Source organism: Carcharodon carcharias, chromosome 19 (assembly GCF_017639515.1).
Source record: "Carcharodon carcharias isolate sCarCar2 chromosome 19, sCarCar2.pri, whole genome shotgun sequence".
NCBI classification, from domain to species: Eukaryota; Metazoa; Chordata; class Chondrichthyes; order Lamniformes; family Lamnidae; genus Carcharodon; species Carcharodon carcharias.
The window spans coordinates 111,199,532-111,213,535 of record NC_054485.1 but is presented as its reverse complement, the minus strand read 5'-3'; the positions used below and the strand labels follow the sequence as shown (position 1 = coordinate 111,213,535).

The 14,004-nt window shown below is 48.2% G+C and overlaps 1 protein-coding gene across 1 annotated transcript in view; it reads left to right on the top strand.

Annotated features, from left to right (window-relative positions):
• The window catches only part of LOC121291721 (TNF receptor-associated factor 2-like), a 41,159-nt gene extending 28,405 nt beyond the window's left edge, over window positions 1-12,754 (top strand). The window contains exons 4-7 of the mRNA XM_041213217.1: window positions 1,996-2,169; window positions 4,043-4,117; window positions 8,382-8,468; window positions 10,290-12,754. Coding sequence (XP_041069151.1) covers window positions 1,996-2,169; window positions 4,043-4,117; window positions 8,382-8,468; window positions 10,290-11,204 — 1,251 coding nt within the window. The 3' untranslated portion in view covers window positions 11,205-12,754. The remainder of the gene's footprint in view (window positions 1-1,995; window positions 2,170-4,042; window positions 4,118-8,381; window positions 8,469-10,289) is intronic.
• Window positions 12,755-14,004: the final 1,250 nt, after the last annotated feature.

The window sequence follows — 14,004 nt, the reverse complement described above, 5'->3', positions numbered from 1 at the left end:
GAGCACGTGGAATTCGCTAGCAGAGGGAGTGGGGGTTGGGGAGAACAGCATGAATGCCCTCAAGGGGAAACTAGACAAGCACATGAGGGAGAAAGGAATAGAAGGATACGTTGATGGGGTGAGATGAAGTGGGATAGGAGGCTGCAGCATGGAGTTGTTCAGCTGACACGATGGGCTGAATGGCCTCCTTCTGCACTGTAACAATTCTGTGATGCTGTGGATGGTTGAATAGCTTGGTTTTTGTGATATTTATGATAAACCTGTATCGGCCTTGAGTTGCTGGTTGGGTTTAATCTTCAAACGTCCACCACTGCTCCCCCACTCCGCACTCGCCCCTAACCCATCGTCCAGGAATTCCATCTGTGTTTTTTTTTGAAAATGGTGAACCTTATTAGTCTCGGCTAATAAGTGGGTAGCCCCCTTCACATTTTTTTCTTTATTCATTCACGGGATGTGGGCCTGGCTGGCTGGGCCAGCATTTATTGCCCATCCCTAGTTGCCCCTTGAGAAGGTGGGGGTGAGCTGCCTTCTTGAACTGCTGCAGTCCATGTGGTGTAGGTACACCTACAGTGCTGTTAGGGAGGGAGTTCCAGGATTTTGTCCATGTGGTGTAGGTACACCCACAGTGCTGTTAGGGAGAGAGTTCCAGGATTTTGTCGGTGTGGTGTAGGTACACCCACAGTGCTGTTAGGGAGAGTGTTCCAGGATTTTGTCCATGCGGTGTAGGTACACCCACAGTGCTGTTAGGGAGGGAGTTCCAGGATTTTGTCCATGTGGTGTAGGTACACCCACAGTGCTGTTAGGGAGGGAGTTCCAGGATTTTGTCCATGTGGTGTAGGTACACCCACAGTGCTGTTAGGGAGGGAGTTCCAGGATTTTGTCCATGTGGTGTAGGTACACCCAGAGTGCTGTTAGGGAGGGAGTTCCAGGATTATGTCCGTGTTGTGTAGGTACACCCACAGGTGCTGTTAGGGAGAGAGTTCCAGGATTTTGTCGTGTGGTGTAGGTACACCCACAGTGCTGTTAGGGAGGAGTTCCAGGATTTTGTCCATGCGGTGTAGGTACACCCACAGCGCTGTTAGGGATGGTGTTCCAGGATTTTGTCCGTGTGGTGTAGGTACACCCACAGTGCTGTTAGGGAGGGAGTTCCAGGATTTTGTCCATGTGGTGTAGGTACACCCACAGTGCTGTTAGGGAGGGAGTTCCAGGATTTTGTCCCTCTGGTGTAGGTACACCCACAGTGCTGTTAGGGAGGGAGTTCCAGGATTTTGACCCAGCGACAGTGAAGGAACGGTGATATATTTCCAAGTGAGGATGGTGAGTGGCTTGGAGGGGAACTTCCAAGCGGTGGTGTTCCCATGTGTCTGCTGCCCTTGTCCTTCTAGGTGGTAGTGGTCGTGGGTTTGGAAGATGCTGTCTAAGGAGCCTTGGTGAGTTGCTGCTGTGCATCTTTTAGATGGTAAGCACACTGCTGCTCCTGCGCGTCGGTGGTGGATGGAGTGAATGTTTGTGGATGGGGTGCCAATCAAGCGGGGCTGCTTTGTCCTGGACGGTGTTGAGCTTCTTGAGTGTTGTGGGAGCTGCACTCATCCAGGCAAGTGGGGAGTATTCCACTTGAGAGGCATGACATTCCTCAGTTTAATGCCTCATCCAAAAAGATGGCACCTCTGACATTGCAGCTTTCCCTCGGTACTGCACTGGGGGGTGCTGCCCTGCATTATTGGCTCGAGCCTGTGGAATGGGGGTTTGAGCCGTGACCCTCTGACCCGGGCAAGAGTGCTTTCCACTGCGCTGACCGGCCGAAGGAGCTAAGTGTGTGGCAGTGACTCTTATTTTAAAAGAAAGAAATCTAGCGTTTTGCAGCGCTGATGGCCGTGCGTTTGGAGTCGTTGGTCAGGTGCTCGCCCAGGAGGGACAGAAAACAGGTTGAGCGGGCAGGTGAAGGGCAATGCTGAACAAACGCTTAGCCTTTGCACCTTCTCTCCTCACCCACAGAACTGCCACCGTGCTCAGTGTGACGTCCAGGTGGAGCCTTGCGTCAACGCCCTGATTGGCTGCAGAGCTGTCGGACCCAGGAAGGAAATAAGGAGTCATGAGGCGGAGGAGTGTGAGTGGAGGATGCAGAACTGCCCTTACTGTGACACTCCGTGTGCCTGCACTCTGATCAAGGTGGAGTACACCGCGGCCTTGCCTATAGCCCTTCTCAAATTAGCAGATGATGCCAGGAATGAGGGACATGCAACAATGACCTCTGGGCATTGTGGAAGAGACAGATGCTGGGCTTAAAGGAATGGGGCACGTTTTTCTTAGGGGACGTGTGAGACCAGCCTGTTTTTAATTAACCGCACTGCTGTTGTACTCTGACAAGGGCACAAGGAATAGGGGCAGGAGTAGGCCATTCAGCCCTTCAAGTCTGCTCTGCCATTCAATAAGATCATGGCTGGTTTGATTGTGGCCTCAACTCCACTTTCCTGTCTGCGCTCCCCACCACCCCCCCATAAACCTTGACCACCACCCCCCACCCACCCACCCCTGTGTTGATCAAGAATCTGCCTATCTCAGCCTTGAATATATTCAACGCCCCACCCTCTATTGCTCGCCGGGGGAGAGAATTCCACACTCTAATGACCCTCCGAGAAAAAAGACTTCTCTTCATCTCCATCGTCAATGAGAAGACGCCTAATTTTTTTAAACTGTGCCCCTCGCACTAGTTCCCTCCACAAGGGGAACCATCCTCTCAGTGTCCACCCTGTCAAACCCTCTCAGGATCTTATAAGTTTCAATAAGATCACCTCTCATTCTTCCAAACTCCAATGAGTGCAGGCCCAACCTGACCAACCTTTCCTCATAAGACAAACCCCTTCATCCCAGGACTCAGTCGAGTGAACCTTCACTGAACTGCTTCTAATGCAGTTATATCCCCCTTTAAGTAGGGAGACCAACACTGTACACAGTACTCCAGACGCAGTCTAACTAAGGCCCTGTCCAGTTGCAGCAACACTTCCCTACTTTTATGCTCCATTCCCCTTCCAATAGATGCCATGTCGACCCGGGGAAGCTCGATTAAACAGCCGAGTCAGAAAGGAACAGAAGGAAATGCCAGTGAGGTGAGATAAAGGGGGCTGGGAGGAGGTTTGTGTGGAGCGTAAATGCCAGTATGGATCTGTTGGGCTGAATGGCCTGCGCAACTATGTGACATCACAATAGTGACCACGCTTAAAAAGAGTCCTTGGGACTTCAATAAAAGACAGAAGATGACGGACAGATAAAGATCCCCTGGGCAATCAACCCACCTTACGTAGCTGCTATGCCTTTTGTGTCACAATCTATACGCTCCCCCTACCTCTCTGCTAGGGTAAATAGGCCCTTCCCATCCACTCTATCCAGGCCCCTCACAATTTTGTGCATCTCAATCAAATCTCCCCTCAGCCTCCTCTGTTCCAAGGAGAACAACCCCCAGCCTCTCCAATCTTTCCTCATAGCTGCAATTTTCCAGTCCTGGAGACATCCTTGTAAATCTCCCCTGCACCCTCTCGAATGCAATTACATCCTTTCTCTAATGAGGTGACCAGAACTGCACGCAGTACTCAAGTTGTGGCCTAACTAAAGTTTTATATAGTTCCAACATAACCTCCCTGCTCTTATATTCCATACCTCGGCTAATAAATGACAGGATTCCATATGCCTTCTTAACCACCTTATTGACCAGTCCTGCTATCTTCAGGGATCTGTGGACATTCAATCCAAGGTCCCTCACTTCCTCTACAGCTCTCAGTATCCTCCCATTTATTGTCCCCATCAGGACAAAAGCAAGAATTCCAAACTTCAGACGATCACAACCACTTATACTAAAGAGAAAAAGGGCACTAATTGGTTGGCAAGTTAACTCTGATTGAGGTGTTGCCATGGAGAAAGAGGTGGGGAACTATAGGCCCTCCATCCTTCTGGGTAATTCAAAAAAAGGTGCAAGACTTGAACTACTGAAATCAGGTTGCTGAGCCACTGGCTCTACTCTAATGGATTATTTTGCTTCTTCCCTCAGGAACACGTTGTCCTGTGCTCTCAATGCAAAGAGGAATGCTCCTTGTGTGGCAGGAAAGGACTGAGTAAGGACGAGGTAAGGAACTTATTTACCATCCTAGACGATTAGCATATCTATTCATGGGCAGTGGACAATGTGTAACATTGTGTGCCCTGCATAAGGTAAATGTGAACTAGGAGTAGGCCATTTAGCCCATTGTGTCCGTTCCACCATTCAAACAGATCATGGCTGATCAGCTACCTCTTACGTCCCTTTTCCCCACTATCTCCATATCCCTTAGTGTCAGTAGTATCCAGAAATCTATTGATTTCTGTCTTGAACATACTCAATGACTGAACTTCTACAATTCTCTGGGGCAGAGAATTCTAAAGACTCACTGCCCTCTGAGTGGTGGAGCCATTAAAATTGTGGGTGGTCAAGAGACCGGAATTGGAGGACTGCGCTCACCTCGGAGGGTTGAGAGGTTAGAGGAGATTACAGAGATCGGGGGTTGGGGGAGAGGTGTCGCAAAGCTACGGACGGATTTGGGGGGTGTGGGGGAGGGGGCTGAAGTTGTCGACAGATTCGAAAGCCGGCAGGGGAATGGTAAGATCGAGGCTCTGTGTAACTGGGACCCAGTGTGGGTCACTGAGCACGGGAGTGATGGGTGAACAGAATCTGGTGTGAGATACTTTGTGTAACCTCATCCTGCCCGACAACCTTCCAGGATATGTGCGTACTCGAACTTGGCCTCTTGTGAATCCCTGATTTTAGTCGTTCCACCACTGCTGACTGTGCTTTCAGCTGCCAAGGTCCAAAGCTCTTGATCTCTCCCCACCCCAACAAACCCCCTCAAGCCTTTCCAGCTCTCTACCTCCCTCATGTCCTTTAAGAAGCCCCTTTCTCTGCCCTAGTATCTCTGTATGTGGCTCGGAGTCAAATTTTGTTTGATAGTGCTCCTGTGAGGTGCCTTGGGATCCTTTATAATGCTAAAGGCGTTATATAAATGCAGCTTATTGGCTGAACTACTTTTGTTATAAATTCTCACGTCCGCATTTGTATTGGGAGCTCCCTGTGTAAACTTGTCAGGCTTGTAATGCACCTCACTGCCAATAGTGGCGCTGTTGTGCCTCATTTTTACACCAATCAGCTCCTCAATCTGTGCTACAGGGAACCTGCTACATTCTGATGTCAGTTGTGGCTCATTTGGTAGCACTCTTGTCCCCAATTCAAAAGCAGAAGCCTCAAGTCCTGCCCAGTGAGTGGAGGCGGTGGCAGAGTGGTATTGTCACTGGACTAGCGATGCTCTGGGGGGGCCGAAGTTCGAATCCCTCCATAAAAATGAAATTTGAATTCAATAAAAATCTGGAATTAAAAGTCCAATGACTTCTACCTGAACCCATTGTCGATTGTTTTAAAAACCCATCTGGTTCACTAATGCCCTCTAGGGAAGGAAATCTGCCATCCTTACCCAATCTGGCCTACATGTGACTCCAGACCCACAGCAATGTAGTTGACTCTTTAAATGCCCTCTGAACAAGGGCAATTAGGGATGAGCAAACAAATCCTGGCCTAGCCAGTGATGCCCACATCCCATGAACAAATATACTTAAAGAAAACCCAGGACTGGAACATACAACTAAAAACCAAAGATGCCCTTTTGTTTTTGGATGGGACATTAAGCTGAGTGCTATGTGCTTGTTTGATGTCTTGATGATGAGATTTTGACTTATGTGTTTAAACATGAACCATTTATTGTTAATTTTTAACTAGGTACAGATCCCAGTTGCTGTCATACATGGTGCTGCCTCCATACAGGCTGGTCCTAGAGTGTTCTCTCAGTCTATTACCATATGTGTCCATACATCATACCGTGGGTGGTGCTATACTCCAGTCCCATGTTAACCCTTGCTCTGCTGACACCTCTACATTATAACGGCATGCAGGCACACACATCATATAACAAGGCCCTGCCTGCCCTCCCAAGTGGATGTAAAAGATCCCCTTGGCACTATTTCGAGGAAAAGAAGGGGAGTTATTACCAACAACCTTGGCAAATTATTCCTCAGTCAGCATCACAAAAAAAATTACCTGGCCATTATCACTTTGCTGTTTGTGGGAACTTGCTGTGCGCAAATTGGTTGCTGTGTTCCTTACATTTGTCTCAGCAATGGTGACCATGAAACTATCATCGATTGTCACAAAAACCCTTCTGGCCCACATGTGACTCTAGATCCACAGCAATGTGGTTGACTCTTAACTGCTCTCTGAAATGGTCTAGCAAGCCACTCAGTTCAAGGACAATTGGGGATGGACAATAAGTGCTGGCCTAGCCAACAAAACCAACATCCCATGAAAGAATAAAGGGAAAAAGAAACTACAACAGTGACTCTGCTTCAGAAGGACCTCATTGGCTGAGATGCCCTGTGGCTATGAAAGGCGCTATATAAATGCTGTTTCCTTTCCTCTCTATTCCCAATCACCTTTTGTGTTGCTATTTAATTATGAAATTGGGTGGTTTTAGAATGAGGACGGATTTTATATTGTTGAAGATAGTCCTTTGGAAGTTCGGAACTTGAGTATTGCTGAAAATAAGAGACATGGAGCGGAATTTTATATCAGCAGGATTTTGTGTTCCCGCTGAAGGCAACGGCGAATGGAACAGCTCACCAATTTTACCGCCCTGCCCCCACCACAGAGGGATGTAAAACTCCAGCCATGATGTCGAAGATTTTAGTCTCGTACCCATAAAGGGAACAATTGGTTTCTTGTGAATCTGTCCTGATTAGTGAAAATCCTACACCTTCATATCCTGTCTCAATTATCCCCATCTTTTAAATGCCACCTCATTAAAACCATCCAACCTTCAACATGGTTTGTTGGGAAGGTGAGATGGACTAAGATGGGGGGAGGCTGGTGTGGGGCATAAATGGCACAGCATGGAGCTGTTGGGCCGAATGGCCTGTTTTTGTACTATGAAGCTCCTATTATTCCCTATGTGCAATGCCAATGATTTGGTTGTGCATCAGGGACTTCTGGGACCAGTTAGATGCTGTGCTCTGCAATTGGGTACTGTTGTGTTTATATCTTCATTTATTCACCCATGGGACATGATATCACTGATATAGCCAGCATTTATTGCCCATCCCTAATTGCCCCTTGAGAAGATGGTGGTGAGCTGCCTTCTTGAACCACTGCAGTCCATGTTGTGTAGGTACACCCACAGTGCTGTTAGGGAGGGAGTTCCAGGATTTTGTCCGTGTCGTGTAGGTACACCCACAGTGCTGTTAGGGAGGGAGTTCCAGGATTTTGTCCATGTGGTGTAGGTACACCCACAGTGCTGTTAGGGAGGGAGTTCCAGGATTTTCTCTGTGTGGTGTAGGTACACCCACAGTGCTGTTAGGGAGGGAGTTCCAGGATTTTGTCCGTGTGGTGTAGGTACACCCACAGTGCTGTTAGGGAGGGAGTTCCAGGATTTTGTCCGTGTGGTGTAGGTACACCCACAGTGCTGTTAGGGAGGGAGTTCCAGGATTTTGTCCATGTGGTGTAGGTACACCCACGGTGCTGTTGGGGAGGGAGTTCCAGGATTTTGTCCATGTGGCGTAGGTACACCCACAGTGCTGTTAGGGAGGGAGTTCCAGGATTTTGTCCATGTGGTGTAGGTACACCCACAGTGCTGTTAGAGGGAGTTCCAGGATTTTGTCCGTGTGGTGTAGGTACACCCACAGTGCTGTTAGGGAGGGAGTTCCAGGATTTTGTCCATGTGGTGTAGGTACACCCACAGTGCTGTTAGGGAGGGAGTTCCAGGATTTTGTCCGTGTGGTGTAGGTACACCCACAGTGCTGTTAGGGAGGGAGTTCCAGGATTTTGTCCATGTGATGTAGGTACACCCACAGTGCTGTTAGGGAGGGAGTTCCAGGATTTTGACCCAGCGACAGTGAAGGAATGGTGATATATTTCCAAGTCAGGATGGTGAGTGACTTGGGAACTTCCAGGTGGTGGTGTTCCCATGTATCTGTTGCCCTTGGCCTTCTAGATGGTAGAGGTTATGGGTTTGTTAAGTGCTGTCTGAGGAGCCTTGGTGAGTTCTTGCAGTGCATCTTGTAGATGGTACACACACTGCTACTGTGTGTCGGTGGTGGGGGGAGTGAATGTTTGTGGATGTGCTGCCAATCAAGCGGGGCTGCTTTGTCCTGGATGGTGTTGAGTTTCTTGAGTGTTGTGGGAGCTGCACTCATCCAGGCAAGTGGGGAGTATTCCATCTCACTCCTTGTAGATGGTGGATAATTGCAGTAAATTCCAATGTTAAGAATGAACATATGGTTACCAGTATAATTATCTACATTTCCCTTTCTTGCAGCTAATCAACCACTCTGATGTTGAACTAGGAGATTGTCCTCGAGTGAAGGTGCCTTGTCCATTTGAGAGGGCTGGTTGTCAAGAAAAGGTACCTTTTTTTGCGCTATACTACAGCTGTTTTATATTATTAATTCTTTGGGATGACGTTGTCACTGAGAAAGATGGCATTTATCTCCCTTCCTATTTTTTTATTTGTTCATGGGATGTGGGCATCGCTGGTGAGGCCAGCACTTATTACCCATCACTAATTGCCCTTGAGTAGGTGGTGGTGAGCTGCCTTCTTGAACCGCTGCAGTTCATGTGGAGTAGGTACACCCACAGTGCTGTGAGGGAGGGAGTTCCAGGATTTTGTCCATGTGGTGTAGGTACATCCACAGTGCTGTTAGGGAGGGAGTTCCAGGATTTTGTCCATGTGGTGTAGGTACACCCACAGTGCTGTTAGAGAGGGAGTTCCAGGATTTTGTTCATGTGGTGTAGGTACACCCACAGTGCTGTTAGGGAGGGAGTTCCAGGATTTTGTCCATGTGGTGTAGGTACACCCACAGTGCTGTTAGAGGGAGTTCCAGGATTTTGTCCATGTGGTGTAGGTACACCCACAGTGCTGTTAGGGAGGGAGTTCCAGGCTTTTGTCCATGTGGTGTAGGTACACCCACAGTGCTGTTAGGGAGGGAGTTCCAGGATTTTGACCCAGCGACAGTGAAGGAACAGTGATATATTTCCAAGTCAGGATGATGAGTGACTTGGAGGGGAACTTCCCAGGTGGTGGTGTTCCCATGTGTCTGCTGCCCTTGTCCTTCTAGGTGGTAGTGGTTATGGGTTTGGAAGGCACTGCTTAAAGAGGCTTGGTGAATTCCTGCAGTGCATCTTGTAGATGGTACACACACTGCTACTACTGTGTGTCGGTGGTGGAGGGAGTGAATGTTTGTGGATGTGGTGCCAATCAAGGGGGCTGCGTTGTCCTGGATGGTGTTGAGCTTCTTGAGTGTTGCGGGAGCTGCATTCATCCAGGCAAGTGGGGAGTATTCCATCACACTCCTGACTTGTGCCTTGTAGATGGTGGACAGGCTTTGGGGAGTCAGGAGGTGAGTTATTCACCTCAGGATTCCCAGCCTCTGACCTGCTCTTGTAGCCACAATATTTATATGGCTGGTCCAGTTCAGTTTCTGGTCAATGGTAACCCTCAGGATGTTAATAGCTGCCCCTTGAGAAGGTGGTGATGGTGTTCCTTCTTAACTTGCCCTTCAGAAGTGTAGGTGATAAATGAAATCCTATAGAACATTGAAGACCTGAGCAAACTACTCAGTCATGATTAGGCGATGCTAAGTTTGAAGTTTAAAAGTCCACAGATAGGAGGAGCTTGGGAAGATCAGCCAAAGAGCTCCCCAGTTTTGACATCCTGGGAGGGAATGAGCGAGAGTGGGAACTGGGGAGAGGGGCTTTGGTGTCAACATGGTAAATAGCCGGGGAGGGGGAGAGTGAGTGGGTTAACGTATTCCGAGAGCGTTAAGGAGGGAAATTCAGGGCAGCAAATTGGGGAGATACGAGAAGCCAAGGTTGTTGGCTAGAAGTGCGAGAAGAATTTCCCATCTCTTTCAGGTAGATATAAAATATCCCATGGCATTAATTGAGCAGGAAAGTTCTCACCTGGTGTCCCGGACCAACATCATTAAAAGGAGTGGGTCTGGCTCTAGTGGCAGTGCTGTTTGTGGGAGCTTGCTGTGCACAAGTTGACTGCTGCATTTCTCACGTTACAAAAAAGACAACGGATTTATCTGGCTATAAAATGCCCTGGGATATCCTGACGCAGTGAATGGCGCTATCCAAATGCAAGAGCTTCTTTTCTCTAGCTGCGCTTAGCAACTACCATTTGAAGGCTTTGCTAAACATTCTTGGACATTGTGTTCAACAGCCGGAGCGAGGAGTTCTCGGTGAGCACTTGCAAGATGCCCAGCAGCAGCATATGACGCAGTTGCTCTCCCTCATTCTCAGCCTGCAGACGAAGATGTCCAGTGCCGAGGATGTAAACTCGTGCTTCAAGCAACTTGTGATGAGCAAAGTCTTGGCCCTGACGGCCCTGCTGGGTCGGCCAGTGAGGCCAGGAGTGACGGATGAAGCTTTGCTAGTGGGCATCGACTCCGGAGGCCAGGACTCTGGCCTTTCCAAGTTGACCAGGAAGACGGAGATTTTGGAGAAGGCACTGTGCGTCCTCAACAGGGAGCTGAACAAGTACGAAAGCATCATCGAACTTCTGCAGCAGAGGTGCCTACAGAACGAGCAGGTGATCCAGGACCTCCAGAGGAAGGGCAAAGCTTCAGAGGGCACGAGCCACCCGTTCGGCTCTCCACTGCCCATGAGCTGCTATGGGGTCCTCGTGTGGAAGATCGACAACTTTTCCTCCCACCTCTTGGCAGCCAAGTCCCAGCAGAGGACCTCCTTCTACTCCTCGTCCTTCTGCACTGAACCGTTTGGCTACAAGCTCTGCTGCAGGATCTACCCCTATGGAGATGGCAGCGGGAAGGGGACGCACATCTCCCTCTTCCTGGCCATCGTCAGGGGCGAGTACGATGACGTGCTCCCCTGGCCCTTCAAGCAGAAGGTCACCTTTGCCCTCCTGGACCAGGAGGAGCAGAACCACCTCAAGGAATCCTTCCTGCCCGATGCCCTCAGTGCCTCTTTCCAGAAGCCCAAGACGCACATGAATGTTGCCAGCGGATGCCCCAGGTTTGTGAAGCAGGACCTCCTGCTAAACCCACCAAACCCTTACCTCCAGAACGATACCATCTTTCTCAAAGTTGTTGTCGACACCTCGGGTCTTGCGTTGTGAACGATCAGTTTTGACAGTACCGGACCCTCCGAACGGGTGGTCGTTGTTCCTTCAGGGCCAGTGACTCTAACGTGTGGTACCTGAAAGACCGGTTTCTATTTGTTTAAACATATGTTGTTTTGTTGTCACTTATTCGTAGATGTTTCCAATGGATAAGGTTGAGCTATCGTTCCTCTTTGTGGTCATTGTTGCTTGTGCTGTGATTTCAGCGTAGGGCAAGGTGAGGAGACGAGCCCCAAGAAATACCTTAGCTGCCTCAGGGAATAACCGCTCATTTTTTGGCGGTATCCTGAGCCACACTCTAGCCACCCAACCAACTGAGTTAACTGATCCCTTGAGCCATCCATTAAGAAGTTTTAACTGGTGTGGGGGATTGAGAGGGGCAGAGGGTCAGACCTTACCCCCTCTGGGACTGGGTGGAGCAGTGGGTCAGACCTTACCCCCTCTGGCACTGGGTGGAGCAGTGGGTCAGACCTTACCCCCTCTGGCACTGGGTGGGACAGTGGGTCAGATGCTGTCCTTTTAACCTTGACCCCCCCCTTCAACTAATTTCTTGAACGTGAACGTTAGCTCGATGTTGGCTGGTAACATACACTGGGCAATGTAGGTTGCTTGTGGCCTGTTGAGTCACCCTCAACATGGCCAGAGCCTTGTTTTATTTAAATCTGTGAAAACAATTATTTTATAGAAATAGAAGAAAAAACTATGCAAAGAGGGAAACATTAACATGTTTTCCTGCTTTACGGCCACGTAATTAAGCACTTTATAACACAGTCACCCTTCACAACAAATAGGCAGGGCACCATTGAACACTTCAGGTAGATCAGCTTGCTCTAAAATTGTGACAACCAGATTAAGAATGTGAGAGGTACTTAAAACAGAAGAAGCTCTTTGGGCCCAATGATCCCATCCATTTTTGACAAATCAGCCCCTTAGTAGATTTTGGAAAGGGAACAATGGCCGTTGATTGAGAAAGATGGACATTGGAAGCGAGCCGGAGAGCGGGATTAGACATGTAGAGAAAAATACTGCCATGGAGCGGATGGGCCGAATGGCCTATTTTGTTTCTGTGACCCTTCAGTGTGAGAGAGGATTAATTCTGGTTGTTGGACGGGGCTATCTTAAAAAAAAAGTTATTTTTACACAAGGACACACAAGTAATAGTTCACATGGTGCCTCAATAAGATCATGGCTGATTTCCTACATCAGTTCCACTTTCCCCACACTGCTCCGATATTGCTCAATTCCCTCAGAGTCCAAAACTTGGTTGATCCCGGCCTTGAACACACTCGATGACTGTGAATCCACATCTCTCTGGGCTGGAGAATTCCAATGATTGGGAACCCTCTTGAGGAGTGAGGAAATCTTTCATGGGCTATTTGTTTCTGTGGCTGTTAGTGTTTGAACTACCGTAAGTAACCATGGCTACTCCGAGTTACAGATGTTTGTTAATTTAATCCCAGCATGCTTTGCAGGCATGCTTCCATGTTGCCAGATGTATTTATTTTAACCTGTTATTTATTGGTGTCACTGCATAAACTTAAATACGAAACCTCAGCGGATATTCAGGTGTTTGTGAATAAAGTTCATCGCTTGGTTTCTCTTTTCATTTACCGAGTGTTTCTTGTCTATGATCGAATGTCATGTTGCTTCCATTTTATGTGACCCCCTTCAATATTTAGCGCCCCCCCCCCCCCACCCCCCCCACCCCCCACCCGACTATCTGATCTGAAAACCAGGGCACACTGAGCCACATTAAATCTCGAAGCCACATTAGTTTAGCATTCTTATCTTTGTTTTCAAGCCACCCAATGGCTTTAAGGTGAGAAAATCATGTGAAAATCTAGATTCATAACTCATTTGGTGAAAGAATACAACTTTTGGAATTCCGAATTGGATTTAAAAAAAAATGTGGATAAATGGAAAAAAATCTGATAGAAAATCTGGTATTAGAGGAGAGGGTGGTGCGGTGGTATTGTCACTGGACTAGTAATCCAGAGTCCCAGGCTAATGCTCTGGGGACACGGGTTCAAATCCCACCACGGAATTTAAATTCAGTCAATAAATTGAAAGCTAGTCTCAGTAACAGTGACCATGACAACCATCATCGATTGTCATAAAAACCCATCTGGTTCACTGATGCCCTTTAGGGAAGGAAATCTGTCGTCCTTACCTGGTCCGGTCTACATGTGACTCCAGACCCACAGCCATGGGGTTGACTCTTTAACTGCCCTCAGCAGCGGCCGAGCGAGTCACTCAGTTCAAGGGCAATTAGGGATGGGCAGAAAATGCTGGCCTTGCCAGCGATGCCCACATCCCATGAAAGAATACAGGAAAAATAATAACCCTGATATAAATGCAAATCAAACCAGCCAGAATTAACTGTAGTTAAAAGGTAATTATTTATATGGGGTACAAAATCAAAGGGTGTTTTGAATGTAAAAGATAGTTAATTTACATTCCTGTTTGGAACATCACAATTGTCATGGAGGTGAAACTGGGCATTCATGAGGCGCCGTGGGCCATCAGCAGCCGCAGCAGAATTATATTTGAAGATAATCTATAACCTCATGGCCTGGTATATCCCCCACTATACCATAACTATCAAGCCAGGGGATCAACCCTGGTTCAATGAAGATTAGGAGGGCATGCCAAAAGCAGCACCTAAAAACGAGTTGTCAACTGGTGAAGCTACAACATAGGATTACTTGCGTGCCAAATAGCATAAGCAGCAAGTGATAGACAGAGTTAAGCAGTTCCACAACCAATGGATGAGATCTTTAAGCTCTGTAGTCCTGCC